The 16,751-nt window shown below is 64.1% G+C and overlaps 1 protein-coding gene across 1 annotated transcript in view; it reads left to right on the top strand.

The window, feature by feature from the left end:
• Positions 1-867: 867 nt before the first annotated feature.
• The window catches only part of DNAH17 (dynein axonemal heavy chain 17), a 35,402-nt gene continuing 19,518 nt past the window's right edge, over positions 868-16,751 (top strand). The window contains 44 exon segments of the mRNA XM_086623854.1: positions 868-984; positions 986-1,153; positions 1,155-1,214; positions 1,824-2,006; positions 2,245-2,466; positions 2,550-2,649; positions 2,737-2,822; positions 2,969-3,049; positions 3,051-3,095; positions 3,414-3,569; positions 3,650-3,733; positions 4,153-4,320; positions 4,549-4,665; positions 4,861-5,129; positions 5,246-5,441; positions 5,567-5,713; positions 6,053-6,161; positions 6,401-6,504; positions 6,598-6,738; positions 7,120-7,263; positions 7,457-7,639; positions 7,739-7,993; positions 8,076-8,135; positions 8,137-8,246; positions 8,465-8,687; positions 8,766-8,882; positions 8,995-9,081; positions 9,357-9,509; positions 10,027-10,275; positions 10,503-10,625; positions 10,854-11,201; positions 11,279-11,370; positions 11,536-11,662; positions 11,887-12,039; positions 12,219-12,344; positions 12,475-12,582; positions 12,703-12,834; positions 13,313-13,473; positions 13,583-13,739; positions 14,150-14,254; positions 14,727-14,884; positions 15,497-15,635; positions 16,089-16,316; positions 16,481-16,618. Coding sequence (XP_086479980.1) covers positions 868-984; positions 986-1,153; positions 1,155-1,214; positions 1,824-2,006; positions 2,245-2,466; positions 2,550-2,649; positions 2,737-2,822; positions 2,969-3,049; positions 3,051-3,095; positions 3,414-3,569; positions 3,650-3,733; positions 4,153-4,320; positions 4,549-4,665; positions 4,861-5,129; positions 5,246-5,441; positions 5,567-5,713; positions 6,053-6,161; positions 6,401-6,504; positions 6,598-6,738; positions 7,120-7,263; positions 7,457-7,639; positions 7,739-7,993; positions 8,076-8,135; positions 8,137-8,246; positions 8,465-8,687; positions 8,766-8,882; positions 8,995-9,081; positions 9,357-9,509; positions 10,027-10,275; positions 10,503-10,625; positions 10,854-11,201; positions 11,279-11,370; positions 11,536-11,662; positions 11,887-12,039; positions 12,219-12,344; positions 12,475-12,582; positions 12,703-12,834; positions 13,313-13,473; positions 13,583-13,739; positions 14,150-14,254; positions 14,727-14,884; positions 15,497-15,635; positions 16,089-16,316; positions 16,481-16,618 — 6,429 coding nt within the window.

Here is a 16,751-nt window from a genome sequence, read left to right as displayed (position 1 = left end):
ACCGCGCTCAGCCCCGGCCTCCTGTGGTCTGTGCGCGGCTCAGGATGGGGGCCGGGGGATGCTGGGCCAGCCGCCCCCACGCTTGTGCAGGGGGGCCTGGCAGAGTGGGGGGCAGCCCCTGCCACTGTCCATGCCTGCCCCGTGCCTCGGATGGGGCAGCCCTTGGCACCACGTTGTGAGCCCAGCTGGGGTGGGGGGATGTGGGCGAACAGCCCTTGCCGAGGGATGGAGGGGGGGGCGTGCAGCAGCCCCGCAGTTCTGAGGCAGTTGGACTGGTGCCGGTGTCGGTTGGGGCTGGTGCCGGTGTCGGTTGGGGCAGAGGCTGGTGCCGGTGCCGGTATTGGTTGGGGCTGGTGCCAGTGTCGGTTGGAGCTGGTGCCAGTGTCGGTTGGGGCTGGGACTGGTGCAGGTATTGGTTGGGGCTGGTGCCAGTGTCCGCTGGGGCTGGTGCCAGTGTCAGTTGGGGCTGGTGCTGGTGTCGGTTGGGGCTGGTGCCAGTGTCCGTTGGGGCTGGTGCCAGTGTCCATTGGGCTGCAGACGTGGCCGGAGGCTGTTGGAGGGCTGAGGAGTGGGACACAGGGGCAGTGGTAGGGCCAGGCAGGCTGGGGTGGGGCGATGGGGCCATGGATGGCGCAGGCTATGGGGGTGGTGGAGCCGGGGGGTGATGGAGCCGGGGGCAATGGGCCCGGGCAGGGCCGGGGCAGCAGCTCCCCGTGAGGCCGCACGTGCAGGGGGAAGGCTGAGGGCAGCGGCAGGGGGAGCGTGGAGGGGTTGGTGTGTGGGGTTGGCACAGCCCCGGGCTGAGCGGGGCTCCGTCTGCCCCACCACAGGCCCTGGGGAGCCGCGGCCGAACCCGGTGCCGGCGGGATGTCGGCTGCGCCGGACGAGCGGCATGGCTTCCTGGGGAGCTTCGCCGCGCTGCTGCTGCGGGTCCGGCCGGACGAGTGGAGCAAGTTTGTGGGCAGCGAGGCGGCGGTGGCTGTGCTGGACCAGTTTCTTCCGGCAGCCCGATGTACTGGAGCTGGTGCTGGGGCTGAGCCCCGCTGGGCAGCTCCTGCCAACTGCTGGCTTCCCGCCTGCCCTTGGGGGCAAGGGCATCTACTTCGTGAAGAAGAAGAGGGAGGACATCACTCCGGAGAACTGCCGGGGGCGGGCTGCTGGTGGGAGACATCAGCCCCTCGCCAGTGCAGCAGCTCATCACCATGGTGGAGGAGGTGGGTTGCCCGTGTGGGTGGGCACCGGGGCAGGCTCGGGGCAAGCAGGACGAGCCGAGCTCCCTGCATGCGCCGCTGCCACCTGGACGCCCGCCGTGGGCTGCTGGAGCTGGGCTGCGGAGCCAGGGGAAGGTCACCAGCCCTGTTTTCTCCCAGGGCCCAGCTGGATCCGCTTCCTCCCTGTGGTTTTAAAAACTCAGTGTAATTCCCCCTTCCCCGTGCCCCACAGCTGGGAAATGGCCGAGTGCATTTCTCCCAAACTTCCCATAAATACTCCTGCTAGGAGGACTGCCAGCCCAGGGCACCCGAAAGCTGAGTCAGGCCCCGGGAGCCCCCTCACTCCTCCCCAGCGCTGGGGGTTCTGCTCCTGCACCAGCCCCTGCACCGCTCCCGCACTTCCCAACCGTGAGAGCTGGAAACCAGCCACGGGGCGAGGGGACTCCTGGTCAGGCTGGTGATGGGAAAACCGCCAGCAAAACCCATCCGTGGGTGCCGGAGCTGCGGCTGTGCCGCGACCACGCTCGCATGGGCAGCAAGAGGGGACGCGGCGCAAACCAGCGTGGCTGCACGTGGCAACGGGACTGCCCCTGACTGAGCCCTCTCCTCCAGGTCGTGTTCCCCCTGGTCCTGAGCAAGGAGAACGTGGAGGGCTGTCCCGGGGTGGTGGTGGAGGACATCGTGCGACACACCCATCAGCTGAAGAACGAGATGTTTGTGATGGGCGGGAAGATCCAGGGGAAGCCGCTGCTCCCGCTGCCAGAGCACCCAGACAGCCAGGATGACTCCAGCACCGTCCTGGACTGGTGGGTGCACTGGCACCGCTCAGCGCCAGCAAAGCTTGGCAGCGGCCCTGGGCAGCATGGGTCCCTCTGGGAGGGGCAGGAGCCAGGATGACAGCTCCGTTCCTGAGCGTCCCTCGGCACAGCAGCAGAGTGGCACCTTCGAGTATCTCGTGCCAGGCTGCCGAGCTGCCAGGGGTGCCCACGAGCAGGCATGCGGGCCCCCCAGGGCGGTTCGGAGCCAGTCCCAGTGCTGGAGCGTAACGCAGCTGCCTTCCAGCCTGGCAGGGCCGGTGGACATTCCGGTGCTGCGCTCCATCGAGGCCGTCGTCATCACGTGGTTTCAGCAGATCAGCAACATCCTGAGCAAGGACTCGGCGCAGCCGCTGCTGGAGGGGCTGCACCCCCTGCCCAGGGCCGAGTTCGAGTTCTGGCACACGAGGACGGCCAACCTCCAGTGCATCAACGACCAGGTACCGCCTCACCTCGGGGTGCCAGCGGCCACGCGCCCCCAGCGCTGAGCCCCTGGCACTGAGCCCCCTCCTCTCCCCTGCAGCTGCTCTCGCCCCGAGTGACGGCGCTGGCCGAGACGCTGGAGAATGCCGACAGCTGCTACTGGCCAGTGCTCCAGAGCACGTTCACGGCCGTCAGCACTGGTAAGGCCCCGGGCGATGGGTGGGCACTGCCTCTCGCCCTGCAGTGAGGGTTCCCCATCCCCACACGGAGTTTCTCCCCTGGCCCAGGCCTGGAGGAGGCCAAGGACGTCAGCCTCCACCTGCAACCGCTTCAGGTCCTGCTGGAAGAGGCGGAGCAGGCGGATTACTCCCAGGTAAGTTACCTATGGCGAAATAACCAGGCACCGCCTGGCATCTTCGTCCAGGTAGAGGCAGCGCACGGGTGCAGATCCACCGCGGCTCTGCCCGACCCTCATTAGCGCGGTCACGGCCGGGCACTAACGAGGCTCTGCTCCTGCAGCTGCAGCCCTACGTGGACAGGGTGCTGTGCACCTTCCGCCTCCTCCGGGCACACTGCCGGTACTACGGCTCGCCCGGCCGCAGCAATCGTCGTCCTGCAGGAGATCTGCAACCTCCTCATTGAGCTGGTAGAGTGGCAGGCACAGCGGCGGCACCAGGGGACAGGGCAGGGTGCCACCGAGCCACCACTGCCTGCCCCAGTAGCCCCACCACCATGGGACCGCTGCAGGAGGGGTGATGTGGGGCAGGCGTGTGGAGCCCAGCTGGGGTGGCATAGAGACGCCCTGATGGGGGTCCTGGAAAGTCCCCACGTAGGGAGAGGGGTTGGGGCAGGTGTGGGCTGCAGGTAGTGCCCAGAGAGCTCGTGGGGCCGGAGGGTGGAGGGGGCAGGAGCAGCCCCCTACTGCCTCCTGCCGACGGCCCCTCCCCACATCTGCCTGTGCCAGACCCGCAACTTCCTGAGCCCCGAGGAAGTGATGAAGGGGCTGCAAGGAGAAACTGAGGAGACCTTGGTGGGGATCAGACTGAGCGTTTCCACCATAGAGAAGCTCTTCCAGTCCTACAGCACTTTCTGCTCCAACCTGGTGCCCACGTTGCTGCCGGTGGGTGCAGTGGAGGGTGGGGGTCCACCTGGCCCCGTCCACTGCAGCTCTGCTGGCTGACGGCCCCTCCCCGCTTCCAGGAGGAGCCACAGCTCTGGGAGTTTCCCCCCTCCCTCGTCTTCAGGAGAACGGACGCCTTCTTGCGCAGGCTCAAGATCATCGAGGTGAGTGTGAAGTGTTTCGAGGCACGGTGCCAGGCCCGTGTGGGCTCCCCCCACCCCGAGGATGCTGGAGTGGTCCCCTGAGAGTGGCACGGGGCAAACTCCACTCCGGCCCCGAGGCCAGCTGGGCCACCTGGGGCAGGTGAGGAGCAGAGGGGAGGTGGGATCCCAGCAGTGGTGCGTCACTGGGAGCACAGCAGCGGTATTCCCAGTACACCACGCGTGCCCCCGCATCCCCAAGTCCAGATGGGCACCCCCGGCCAGGCCACAGAGCACCCCGGGACAGATGCTCCTCGGGACCACTGGACTCACAGGATGCAGCCCGGCACGGGAGCAGCAGCTCCTGAACCCGCCGCGTCAGGGCACGGGGAGCCGGGGTTTGCCGCCAAGAGGTGGGTGAGATGGTGGTTGGTGCTCGCCAGGAGCTGTACCAGACAGCGGTCGAGTTCCAGAAGCTGGAGAAGGCGGAGCTGGGAGGAGTGAGAGGAAACCTCCTTGGGAGCCAGGTGTTCCAGATCTACGAGGAGGTCTCTGAACTCATCAAGGGTTTTGCTGGTTGCAAATATGATCCCTTAGATCCTGCCGAAGAGGTGAGTGAATGCTGCTGCGGAAGCGTTTGCATTTGTTAATTAAAAAAATCTCTTGCCAGAACACGCTGGAAGAGCTGCCTGTGACACTGTCCCACAGCAGCGCGTGGGTTCGCTCTGGGGACCGTCACAGGGCCCCGGGGTGTCCGGGTTCAGTGAATCCTTCAGGAAGGATTTGGGAAGGAAATGCAGAGACTGCGCCGGCTTAAATCCCTCTGCTCTTACTGGCAGCAATTGAACAAGGACTTTGCAGAGTTCCAGGAGAAGATTCAGGACGTGGACAGGCGACTGGCCACCATCATCTGCCAAGGTTTTGATGACTGCAACTGCCTGGCATCCGCCATGAAGGTACACATGCCCTCCCGGCTCCACAGGTCCTGCCCTCGGCATGGGGTGCCCGTGTCTGGGCGCCAGCAGCTGGCAGCAGGCACGCACTGCCCGCAGCCCCGCATGCTGCACTGTGCGCTCAGGAGCGACCGTGGCGGTGTCGCCGGGCCGCTGCGGTGATGCTCTGGACGCAGAAGCCAGCGCCTTTCTCCGCAGTTGGTGCACATGTTTGCCTCCCTGCTGGAGCGACCTCTGATAAAGGCGGAGGCTTCCCGCTACTACTCAGCCCTGCTGGGGATGTTCGACGCTGAGCTGGATAACGTGAAGGCTCTGTTCGATGCCCAGACCGCGGCCCCGCCAGCGCGCGGGGCGGGCACGGCCATCAACAAAAACATGCCGCCGGTGGCCGGGCGGCTGAAGTGGGCTCTGGAGCTGCAGCAGCGGCTGGAGGGGGCACACAGGGACTTGTTCGCCATCGACCACCCGTACGTGCGGGTCACTCCGCCGGGACGTGGGGCAGCAGCCGGGGCAGGATCCGGCCCCGTGTCTGTCTCCTGCCACGCTCTGCTGCAGCGGCCGCTTCTCTATCGTGACGTTTCAGGGTGACGGTCAGCGCCGAAGCCAGGCTGGTGTCTGGGAAGTACCAAGAAATGATGGGACTGCTGCAAGGATACCGCGAGACGGTCTACGAGGAGTGGGTGCGCGGGGCCGGCCGGGACTGCCGCTTCAGCCTGGAGCAGCCCCTGATCCTCAGGGACCACCACTCTTCCCTCCTCACCGTCAACTTCAGCAAAGAGGTCGGTGCCGACGCAGGCAGCTGGCCCGGCGCGGGGGGACGCCGGCGACCGCCCACCTGGAGGTGCATCTTTCTGCGAGGCTGTGGTGAGGTGTCTCAGGTTTTACTGACCGTTGTGTCTTGCAGCTCGTCGCCGTTCTGCGGGAGGTGAAGTACTTGAACTTCCAGCAGCAGAAGGATATCCCGGACAGTGCCGAGAGCCTCTTTGCTCAAAATGAGACTTTCCAAAAGTTTGTGGACAACCTGAATCTTATCGTTGGCTGGTACAACGAGGCAGGTTGCAAAGGGGAGACAACCCGGCTGCTTCCCCATGCCCTGACTGCCGGCCAGGGACCCCGCCACGGGGGGAGGCTCTTGTGAAATGGCTCCTGGAAGCCCGGTGGGGTTGGGGTGCACCGGGCATTTCACCGCCACCCCGGGTTCCTGCCTGTCCTGCGGCCGAGCCAAGCTGCTGCCACCACCACACTGACCTCCTTCCACCCCCAAGCTCTGTGTCAGTGGGGTGGGGACCCCATCCCTCTGCAAAGCCGGTGACCTGGCGAGCACGTCTCAGCTGGAGCGGGGTCCCTCCTCCGCCAGCTGCGCTCACCCGCGGCCGCGTTGGCTCCCCAGGTGAAGCAGTCGCTGCTGCCGGTGGAGCTGCCGCTGCTGGCGGGGGAGCTGGAGGCCGTGGACGGGCAGCTGGCCAGCGCCGAGCACACCCTCTTTTGGCACCACGAAGGTACAAACCCACCCTTGGCTGCCCAAGGCCAGAGCTCCTCTTTGTGCATTTCGGGGGGTCCCCGGCCTCCTGCCCAGCGGCTGCCCTCGAGTCCCCACAGCCATCACACTCGGAACGTGGACCCCTGACCCATGGTGGGGGTGGGGGTGTGGCAAATAGTCCCGAAGCGCCCAGACTGCGGTTTGCTGCTGGAGGCGTTTGCGTAACCTGCCAGGCTTGGACACGCGTTTCCCTCCCAGGTGTCATGGAATACCTCCGGGAGACCAGAGAGATCCTGGACAACCTCCAGACCAGGGTCCAGAGAGCAAAGTTAAATGTGGAAAGCATCAGGCAGCTGATGGAGGTACCTTTTGCTGGTGCTTTGCAAGAGCCTTCCTGGGAATTCTCCTGCAGGGACTCTCCTTCCCCGGCACAGCCCTGTCCTCTCCTCCCGCAGGAGTGCTCGGCCGCTGCCCTGTTTGAAAGGAAAGGCAACAAGGAGGCAGCGCTCCTGGACCTGGATGGCAAAGCGAACGCCTTAACCAAGCGCTTCGCTGCCATGAGGGACGCAGGAGCGAAGATCCAGGAGATGGTGGAGGTGAGACACATCCTGGGACGCTGCTGTGGGAATTGGGTTAACACGGAGCACATCCGGTGGAGCGTGATGCGCCGAACCCCACCGTGTGCCCTGTTTGTAAGTGAGCGCCGGGCTCCGACCGGGCTGCAAACCCCCGGCCCCGCCGAGACTCCAGCGAGGGACCGTGAAACACCGCACACAGCCAGGAACGCGCTGCCCTCCCGGGGGCAGGCCGTGGCTGCAGCTCCCGGTGTCGGACGGGAGGGGAAGGATGCAGGACCTGTGTGACAGCCCGGCAGGACAGAGCCACGGGGCCAGGAGAGGCGCCTGCCCAGCGCTCGGAGCTGGGGCATTTGCTGGGCATTTGTTGACAAGTGTCAGACGGGATTTTTCGGCTTGCAGGAAAACGCAGATCTGTTTAAGGCTGATAAGTCGTCGCAGATGTGGCTGGACTACGTGGAATACGTGGATGGAATCGTGCTGCACAGACTCTTCAGACTCGTCCACAAATCTCTGCAGCTGCTGCTCACCAACATGGCCCCTGACGTAGGTCCAGGTTTGCCCCGTGGCACAGTGCCCCAGGGTGCTCGCTGCTTGGTGGCCAAACGTGCCCGTCCCAGTGCTCTCCAGTGCACTTGGGCAGAGAGCACCAGTGGTGCCAGTGTGCCCCCTGGCCCCTGCTGTGGGACTGGGGGGCACGTGGGACGTGAAGCACCACGCGGGCACTGACCCATTTCAGGCGGCTGTGGCCCCGTTGTTCGAGGTGCGCATGGAGCTGTGCGACGGCAGAGTGCGGTACCGTCCCTCGCTGGAGGCAGCGAACGACAACAGCTTCTTGAGGCTGGTGGACAGCCTGCTCCAGCGCATCTTCGCGTCCGCGGCATGCGTGCCTCGACTGCTGCAGGGGAAGCTGAGCTACAGGGTTGGTCCGAGGCGGGTGGCATATCCCGGCTCAGCCGGAGGTGGATGAAGATGCCCGGTCCCCGCAGCCAGTCCTGGAGAGCTCTGCCCACCCCTGCAGACCACCCTGGAGGAGGACGCAGATCTCAGCAGGATGCAGGAGGCAGTGGTGTCACTGGTGGTCAGCGCCATGGCGGAGGGCACGGAGTACAGCGCCAACTTCGAGCAGCAAGCCCACCTGTGGCAGGAGGACCCCGAGGAGTTCCTGCAGCGCTTCCTCACCTTGGGCAACAAACCTGGCCCTGAGGAGCTGGAGCCGTGGCCGGGACAGCCCCTGGCCCCTGGGATCCCGTCCCTCCAGCTCTTCCAGCAGGAGGTACGGGGCAGTTGCTTGGGAGGAGGACACCAGGTGCCTGGGGAGGTGCCGGCCACGAGCCATGACCAGCTCTTGTCCCCAGATTGACGCGTGCGAGGAGCTGTGCAAGGAGGTGTCGGAGTTCGCTAACACTGTGGTGTTCGGGGGGGTGGCTGCAGAGCGACTGCCGCCCCTTCAAGCAGGCGCTGCTGGACGCCATCGGGCGCCGGGGGCTGGTGCTCCGGCAGTACCTCGCCAGACATGTCACCACCAGGTAGGGCCCGGTGAGCCCCGGTGCGGAGATGGGGCGCTGCCGGTGGCTGGAGCCTGGCGGGGCTGTGGTGAGGGCACTGCCGTGTGCCATGTACCGGGGTAGGGCTGGCCCCAAGGATGGACACGTCTCTTGGGGTGCGGGCGAGAGCCCCGACCAAGCACTGGGGCAGCTGTGCGCACCACTGGGGCAAACGGTGAGCTCTGCCGCCTTCCGTGCAGCCTCCAGGAGCTGAAGGATTTCATCCAAGAGGCCAACGCTGGCTTGAGCAAACCACTGGAAGAGGGAGACTATGAGGGGCTGGTGGGGGTGATGGGGCACCTGCGGAGGGTCAAGGAGAGGCAGACAGCGACCGACAGCATGTTCGAGCCCCTGAAGGAGACGGTCGCTCTGCTCAGCACTTATGGAGAGGAGATGCCAGAGGAGACCCACCTGCAGCTGCAGGTGAGCGGCTCGGGGCGCAGGGGGCCAGGCACGGGCTCCCCGGGCCAGGCTGCTGACGCCGTGCGGTGCCCGCTGCAGGAGCTGCCCGAGCACTGGGAAGGCACCAAGAAGCTGTGCCTGCGCGCCAAGCAGAGCGCGGCACCCCTGCAAGCCAGCCAGGCCAACGTCATCCGTGGGAAGTGCCAGCAGTTTGAGGTGCCCGTCTTGGGGCTCGGGGGCAAGTGAGCAGCTTCTCTGCAGCTCCAGGAGGACCTCGCTGCTCTCCCGGCTGCCCCCGCTGCCCCCCAAGCCCTGTCGTCCCGCGCAGGTCCAGCAGCACGCCTTCCGGGAGAGGTTCCGGCAAAAAGCCCCTTTTTCGTACGCTGACCCAGACCCCTACAAGTCCCTGAACAAGGTGAGGAAGGGGAGGGCACCAGGGCCACCCCTGGCCCCGCTGGCACTGCCCGGTCACTCCTGGACCTGCATGCCAGGTGCTGCTCACAGGGGCCTGGGGAGTGGCTGCTGCTCCGACTCCGGCTCCAGCTCCCAGCCCCACAGGAGGGTCTATCCCCGTGGCAGCGACTCTCCCATGCCCACCATGCTGCAGCAGGGACGGAGCCCTCGCCGGGGTAGGACACGCGTCCCCAGCACACGGGCCCTGGCTGAGACCTTTTGTTTTTCTCCCACCAGCAACAGAAGAGCATCGCTGCCATGGAGAGCGAGATGGCAGCCCTGTCCCGGTCAGCCGGGCTGTTCGAGGTGTCGGTGCCGACGTACAAACAGCTCAGAGCGTGTCACCAGGAGGTTCGCCTGCTGAAGGAGCTCTGGGACATGATCATCCTGGTACGTGCCGCCGTCTGTGAGCTGGCACGGCGGGGAGGGCATGGTGGGCATGTGCGGAACAGGCTCCTGGGGCGCGCTGAGCCTCACAGCTTTGGAGTTCCTGAGGCTGTGACGAGCTGCCCAGCGTCCACTGATGGTGGCTGACGGTGACCAGGAGCCCTGGCCTCAGTGCCAGCCTCGTGCCAGGGTGTGATGCCCAATGCTGCCTCCAGGCAGGGGCTTGACAGCAGAGTGCTGTTGGCAGACGCGGGCACACAGTGTGAGCACCCTGCGCCTGCTGGGCATTGCCAGCCAAAGGTCCCAAGTTGTCGTAGCTCCTCCAAGAGTTTCACTGCTGTGAGAGGTGGGATGAGACACGGGGCAGCTGTCACAGTGTTAGAAAAAGTCTGTGCTCCCCAGGATGGGCACAATGGGTGTGCGGGCACTGGGCACGCACGTGTGGGAGGCACAGCCATGCGCACGGGCAGCGATGCTGCTGCTCATTACGTGTCCTGCGAAAACGCGTTCCCTAATTCAGGTTAACACAAGCATCGATGACTGGAAGACCACCAGGTGGAAGGACATCAACGTTGAGCAGATGGATATCGATTGTAAGAAATTCGCTAAAGACATTCAGAGCTTGGATAAGGAGATGAGGAGCTGGGACGCGTTCACAGGGCTGGACAACAGCGTGAAGAACATGATCAGGTCCCTGCGCGCCGTGAACGAGCTGCAGAACCCGGCCATCCGCAACCGGCACTGGCAGGAGCTCACGCAGGCAACCAAGGTGCTCCCGGCCCTCCGGCCCTCCCCTGGCTCCAGCCCCCGGCCCGGGAGGCTCCTGAGATTTGCACCCATCAGGGGAAGCATCCGATCTGTTTTAAAAGCCACCCATAAGCAAATATTTGCGTCGGGTCTTTAAACACGGATGTTAACGAGCTCGTCTGGGCGAGCCGCGGGGCTGCCTCTCTGCGGAGGGGAGTCCGTGCCCCGACGGTGCCGGTTCTGCTCCAGGTGAACTTCACCATGTCCGAGGACACAACGCTTGCGGATCTGCTGCAGCTGAACCTGCACAAGTTTGAGGATGAGGTTCAAGGCATTGTGGACAAAGCCGTGAAAGAGTCGGGGATGGAGAAGGTAAACGGGGCTCGGCTCCTGCCCCGCTTTGCTGAGGACCCTGCTCCGATGAGGCTCTGTGGCTGTTAGTGCCCGTGTTCCTGCTCCCGGGGGATGGAGCGCACATGTAGCGCGGCACACGTGGAGCTCATGCTCCAGAGGAGACATCCCTGCTGCTGCCTCACCTTCCCACGGGGTCTGGGACTTGGCACCACAGAGTCCAGCTCATTTCTCACGCCCTGTGTGCAGGTGCTGAACGCCCTGGACACGACCTGGGCAACGCTGCGGTTCGAGCATGAGCCCCACGCCAGGACCGGCATCATGCTGCTCAAGTCGGATGAGGCACTCATCGAGATGCTGGAGGACAACCAAGTGCAGCTGCAGAACCTGATGACCTCCAAGCACCTGACCTTCTTCCTTCAGGAGGTGTCGGGCTGGCAGCAGAAGCTGTCGACCGCCGACTCCGTTATCAGCATCTGGTTTGAGGTGCAGAGGACATGGAGTCACCTGGAAAGCATCTTCATCGGCTCTGAAGACATCCGCAGCCAACTGCCAGAGGACTCGAAGCATTTTGACGCTATCGATCGAGATTTCAGAGTGCGAAGCCAGTCCCCCCCGGGTCTCGGGAGCTCCCCACCAGTTCGGGTGGAGCTGAAGCATTTTTCCTCCTGCAGAAACTAATGGCCGATGCGGTAAAAACTCCCAATGTGATCGAAGCCACAAACAAGGCTGGTCTCTACGGCAAGCTGGAAGGGTTGCAGAAAAGGTGAGGTTTGAGTCCTGGTGAAGCATTACGGAGGAATGTCCACCGGCTGCTCTGGGGCCAAAGGAGGAGTCGGATTTCTCCAAAGCGACGTCTTCCTCAACACGGCAAAGAGTAAAAACTAATATGGGGGGTATAACCGCGGCTTTTCTTCGCTGGGCTCTGTAGATTGGCACTCTGCGAGAAGGCTTTGGCTGAATACCTCGAGACCAAGAGACTGGCGTTTCCCAGGTTCTACTTCGTGTCCTCTGCAGACCTGCTCGATATTCTGTCTAACGGGAACGAGCCAGCTGAGGTACGGGCTGAGCGTGCAGCGTGGGGGCAAGTGCCGCGTCCCTCACTGCTGACTCGTACAGCACTTTTGAAGTATTTTTGATCCTAACGGGCAGAACGACGTCCCTGGTGCCCCGTTCTGTCGGGGAGCGCCCTGGGAGTCGTGCGGGAGTTAGTTAATCTGAGCGGTGATTATGCCTCTGAGCGGGATGGGGGTCCCTGACCCCCCGCCGTGCCCATCCGCAGGTGTCCCGGCACCTGCCGAAGCTGTTCGACAGCCTGGCCAAGCTGCGCTTCAAGGTGGGTCTGGACAAACAGCCGCTGAAGGTCGGCGTGGGGATGGTCAGCCGCGACGAGGAGTACGTGCCCCTCGACGCAGACTGCGACTTGTCCGGCCAGGTCAGCCCGGCGCCGTGGAGCCTGCGCGTGCGGGGCAGGGGCTGGTGGGGGTGAGCCTTCTGCTGGGTGCACAGAGCCTGGCAGCCGTGAGGCTGTTCAGCCAAAAAAAGCCCAGAAATGGGATCTGTGTGACGGGGTAGAACAGCACAGCAGCTCCGGGTCTCTGCATGTGCCCGTAGGTGGAGGTCTGGCTGAACCGCGTGCTGGCCAGCATGCGCTCCACGCTGCGGCAGCTCATCCCCGAGGCCGTGGGCACCTACGAGGAGAAGCCGCGGGAGCAGTGGGTGTTCGACTACCCAGCACAGGTGGGAGCTGCCGCGCGGGGCCGGGCTGGCTGGCAGCGCCGTGGGCAGACAGGAGGAGCAGGCACAGCGCCCTTCCCGGGACAGCGGATTTCCCTCGGTGGCCACATTCCATCCCCGTGGTTTGGTGCAGGTCGCTCTGACGTGCTCCCAGATCTGGTGGACCACAGAAGTCGGCATTGCCTTCTCCAGGCTGGAGGAAGGCTACGAGAACGCAATGAAGGATTACAACAAGAAGCAGGTTGGTGTCCCCCGGAGCTGTCCCGCGGCCCCGCTCTGCTCCGAAGGGGCCTGGGGGGTCACAGGGAGACGAGCAAAGTGCGATGTCATTTTTCTGTTGGTCATTTCTTTCCTTCCTCAGGTAACTCAGCTAAACGCACTGATTTCCCTGCTCGTGGGAAATCTGACTGCAGGAGACAGGATGAAGATCATGACACTCTGTACCATCGACGTCCACGCCCGGGACGTCGTGGCCAAAATGATCCTCGCGAAGGTATTCCTTACAGGAGGGCGTTTTCACCGCTTCCTCTCTTGGCACCTCTGAACACAGATTTCCTGCTATTTTATTACTTTCCAATATTTTTAAAGTATCCAAATTGGGTGAGAAAACCACTGGTGGGGTGTTAAGCGTGCGGGGAGCCGGGGAGGTGCCAGCGCGGCTGGGCCAGACTGGACCAGGCTGGGTCTGAGCAAAGCCAGAGCCAGGAGCAGTTTTGCTGGTTCCTGCCACGCTTGGTGGGAGCTGCCAGCCTCGGCGCGGGGCTGTGCGCTACGGTCGGTGGGCGCGGGGCTGGGCTGCGCGGTGGGACGGTCCTCACCCACCCCAGCGTTGCACCGGGACCCGTTGGCGCGCTCTGCTCGGGTACGCAGGTAGCAAAGGGTCCTGGCGCGTGGGTGGGAGCTCGCCGTGCCAGTGGGCTGGGGTGAGCGTGCGGGGCCCTGCCCGCCCTCCACAGCCACCCGCTCCGCAGGTGGAGAGCGCCCAGGAGTTCACCTGGCAGTGCCAGCTCCGGCACCGCTGGGACGAGGGCAGGAGACACTGCTACGCCAACATCTGCGACGCTCAGCTCCGCTACGCCTACGAGTACCTGGGGAACACCCCCCGGCTGGTCATCACCCCACTGACGGATCGGTACGGGCTCGGGCCCCTGCACCTCCCGCTGCCTGTGCCAACAAGGTTGACTCCATGGCTGCACCGTGCCGCCGGCACCACTGGGCCGTCCTCATCCTCCCCTCCACAGGTGCTACATCACCCTGACGCAGTCCCTCCACCTCTTCATGGGGGGGGCCCCCGCCGGCCCTGCAGGCACCGGGAAGACAGAGACCACCAAGGACCTGGGCCGGGCAGTGGGCATGATGGTCTATGTCTTCAACTGCTCTGAGCAGATGGACTACAAGGTAGGGGCAGGGGAGCGGGACAGGGGCACGAGCCGTGGGGTGTCCACCAAGACAAGGGGGGACCCTCATTCGGGAGGCACCGCTGCAGCATGCACCCCCCGTGTTCAGCCACAGCGGCCATCGCTGATGCCCTGGAGCTGTTCCCTCCCCAGCTCGGCCGCTGGTGAGAAACATGTGGGTCCGGCAGCAGCTCCTGGTGCCATCCCGCGCCGCTCGCTCCCACCGTGGCTCCAACCGTCTCATGTCCCTGGAAGCCTGGGGGAGCCTGGGAGGCTGTAACGCGTTTCCCAAGGGAGCAGCACAAAACCGTAGCAGCCCCCAGCACTTGAGCTTTGCTACCAAATCCCCACGCTGCGGCCTCGGTGCGAGCGCTCGGTGTCCCACGCCGCTCTCCGGTGCTCTCTCGCCAGTCCTGCAGCATCATCTACAAGGGCCTCGCTCAGACCGGCGCCTGGGGCTGCTTCGACGAGTTCAACCGCATTTCAGTGGAGGTTCTGTCAGTGATCGCGGTGCAGGTGCGTGCTCTCTGTAGGGAGCGTGGGGTGCCGCAGGGGCTGGGCGAGCCTCTCCGAGCGTTGTCCGGGTTGAACCTGACTTTCAAAGGGACAGTTTGCTGCTGTTATTTCCACTGTGCCATGCTGGGGTGGATGGAGGGGAAGCACAGCAGCACGGAGGCTTTGGGCACGTTTGAGATGCCGCAGCCCAGCCGTGTCCCGTCCCGGTGACCCGTCACCCCCCTCTGGCAGCTCTGCTGTCGCGCGGGGACAGGGCGTCAGGATGCCCGGGAAGAAGCCGGTTTGAGGCCGGCTGTCCCGAGCCCGGGGATCGCTGCCGTGCCTTCGGCAAGCTGCCGACGTTATTTCTAGCATTGCTGATGGCACGACCGAACCTCCGGGCCCATTTCCCACGGTGGGCGGTGAGGGTGAGCCGGGGCGCGGGCAGGGAGCCGAGGGGCTGCCGGCACCGACCCCTCCGCACACCCGCCAGGTGAAGTGTGTTCAGGACGCAGTCCGTACCAAGAAGAAAAGATTCCATTTCCTTGGGGAAACGATCGCCCTGGTGCCGTCGGTCGGGCTGTTCATCACCATGAACCCTGGCTACGCGGGACGGACGGAACTGCCCGAGAATTTGAAAGCCCTGTTCAGGTACCCGCAGGCGGACGGGTCAGCGTGTCGCCGGCTGTCCCTGCAGCCGTCACCTCCGGGGTAGCGCTCACCCGCTGCGGCCGTAGCGTGAACTAAGCCTTTGCTAGTGCAAACAGGGATATTCGTGTGTACCAGCAGCCCTCGTGCCAGGGAGACCTTGGCACCCCGGGACAGTGCTGCCCAAAACCCTGTGAGCCAGGGAGGAGCTGTGAGCCAGGCTGCTTCCCCAGGGAAGAGGATGCTCCAGGTGCCTAATTGCCACCTTCAGCTAAAGATCCAATTAATAAGAAAAAAAGATGGTCAGGCACTGGGAGGGGTGGCCCAGGGATGCGGCGGGATCTCTGTCCTCGGAGGAACTCAAACTGCGGCTGGAGAAGGCTCAGGGTGATGGGATCCAGCACGACCTGAGCCCTGCTGGGAGCAGGAGGCTGGACAAGTGCAGCAGGACAAGTGCAGCAGGACGTGCAGGACCGCCCCGTTCTCTGACCCTAAGGGCAGGAGGGAATGATTCGTACTGGAAACCCGGGCACAAACTCTCGGGGGCTGTGGGAGGGCTGGGGACGCGTGGGCGTCCGTGCACAGCCCTGCTAACCCGCCGCCGCTCTTCTCCAGGCCCTGCGCCATGGTGGTCCCCGATTTCGAACTGATCTGTGAAATCATGCTCGTTGCAGAAGGTTTTATCGACGCCAAGCTTCTGGCGAGGAAGTTCATTACTTTGTACACACTCTGCAAGGAGCTACTGTCTAAACAGGTAACTCAGTGATGACGCAGGGCTCTTGGAGATGGGGGAGTCCATCTGAATCTCGACCCTGACGGACTGCAGCAGGGGTGCTGGCAGTAACGTGCTGGCTGACGTGCTGCGCAGTTCAGGTCTGTGGCTGGACAAATTCCACTTCCACGCTGGTGCATCATATGGCATATTTCTGCCTTCTGGAGGAAATCAAGAAGTCCAAAAATAGAACAGAATAGAGCCAGTTAAATGAGAGCATCCAGATATTATTCATTTCAGGAGCAGGGATTTACGGGGAAGCCCTGTGGCTGACGGCGGCTCATCGTGTAACTAAGCCCAGTTCAAGCCCCGTCTGCTGGACCCTGCGTGGCCAGCCTGGGTGGGGGCAATGGACGGGGTGCTCCTCTGGGGTTTTGTTCAAAGCAGTTCTCCCTCACCAAAGCAGAACTGTAACACGTTGCTGCCTGTTGGCAGGACCACTACGACTGGGGTCTGCGGGCTATCAAGTCCGTGCTGGTGGTCGCGGGCTCCCTGAAGAGAGGGGACCCCGGCCGCGCTGAGGACCAAGTTCTGATGAGAGCTTTACGAGACTTCAACATCCCCAAGATCGTGACAGACGACTTGCCTGTCTTCATGGGGCTGATCGGAGACCTGTTCCCAGCCCTGGACGTCCCCAGGAAGAGGGACCTGAGCTTCGAGAAGGTGCAGTTCTCGGGGCTCTCTGGCACCAGCACCAGAGATGTCCCAGCCCCGGCAGCGGCCGGAGGCTGAAGGTCCATTCCGCACTTGAGGGCAGCCGGCTCAGCTCCGGGGTCTGGCCGAGGCCGTGACGGCTGCTCGTGGTCAGCACCCACTCTCCTCCCCAGGTCATTAGGCAGTCGGTGCTGGAGCTGCAGCTGCAGGCGGAGGAGAGCTTCGTGCTGAAGGTGGTGCAGCTGGAGGAGCTGTTACAAGTGAGACACTCCGTCTTTGTCATCGGCAACGCCGGCTGCGGCAAGTCCCAGGTACCGGCCAAACCGTCCCCGAGATAGCGGGTGATGTCCCGCCCCAGCCGAGCACATCCCAAAGCCTCCCTCGTCCGTGCAGACCCCCGGCTGCACCAGCAGCGTCTGAGTGGGGGATGGCACCCTGGGCCCC

This window comes from Tauraco erythrolophus, chromosome 20 (assembly GCF_009769465.1).
Source record: "Tauraco erythrolophus isolate bTauEry1 chromosome 20, bTauEry1.pri, whole genome shotgun sequence".
NCBI lineage: Eukaryota > Metazoa > Chordata > Aves > Musophagiformes > Musophagidae > Tauraco > Tauraco erythrolophus.
The sequence above is the reverse complement of the archived record's forward strand: the minus strand, read 5'-3'. Positions and strand labels throughout refer to the sequence as shown.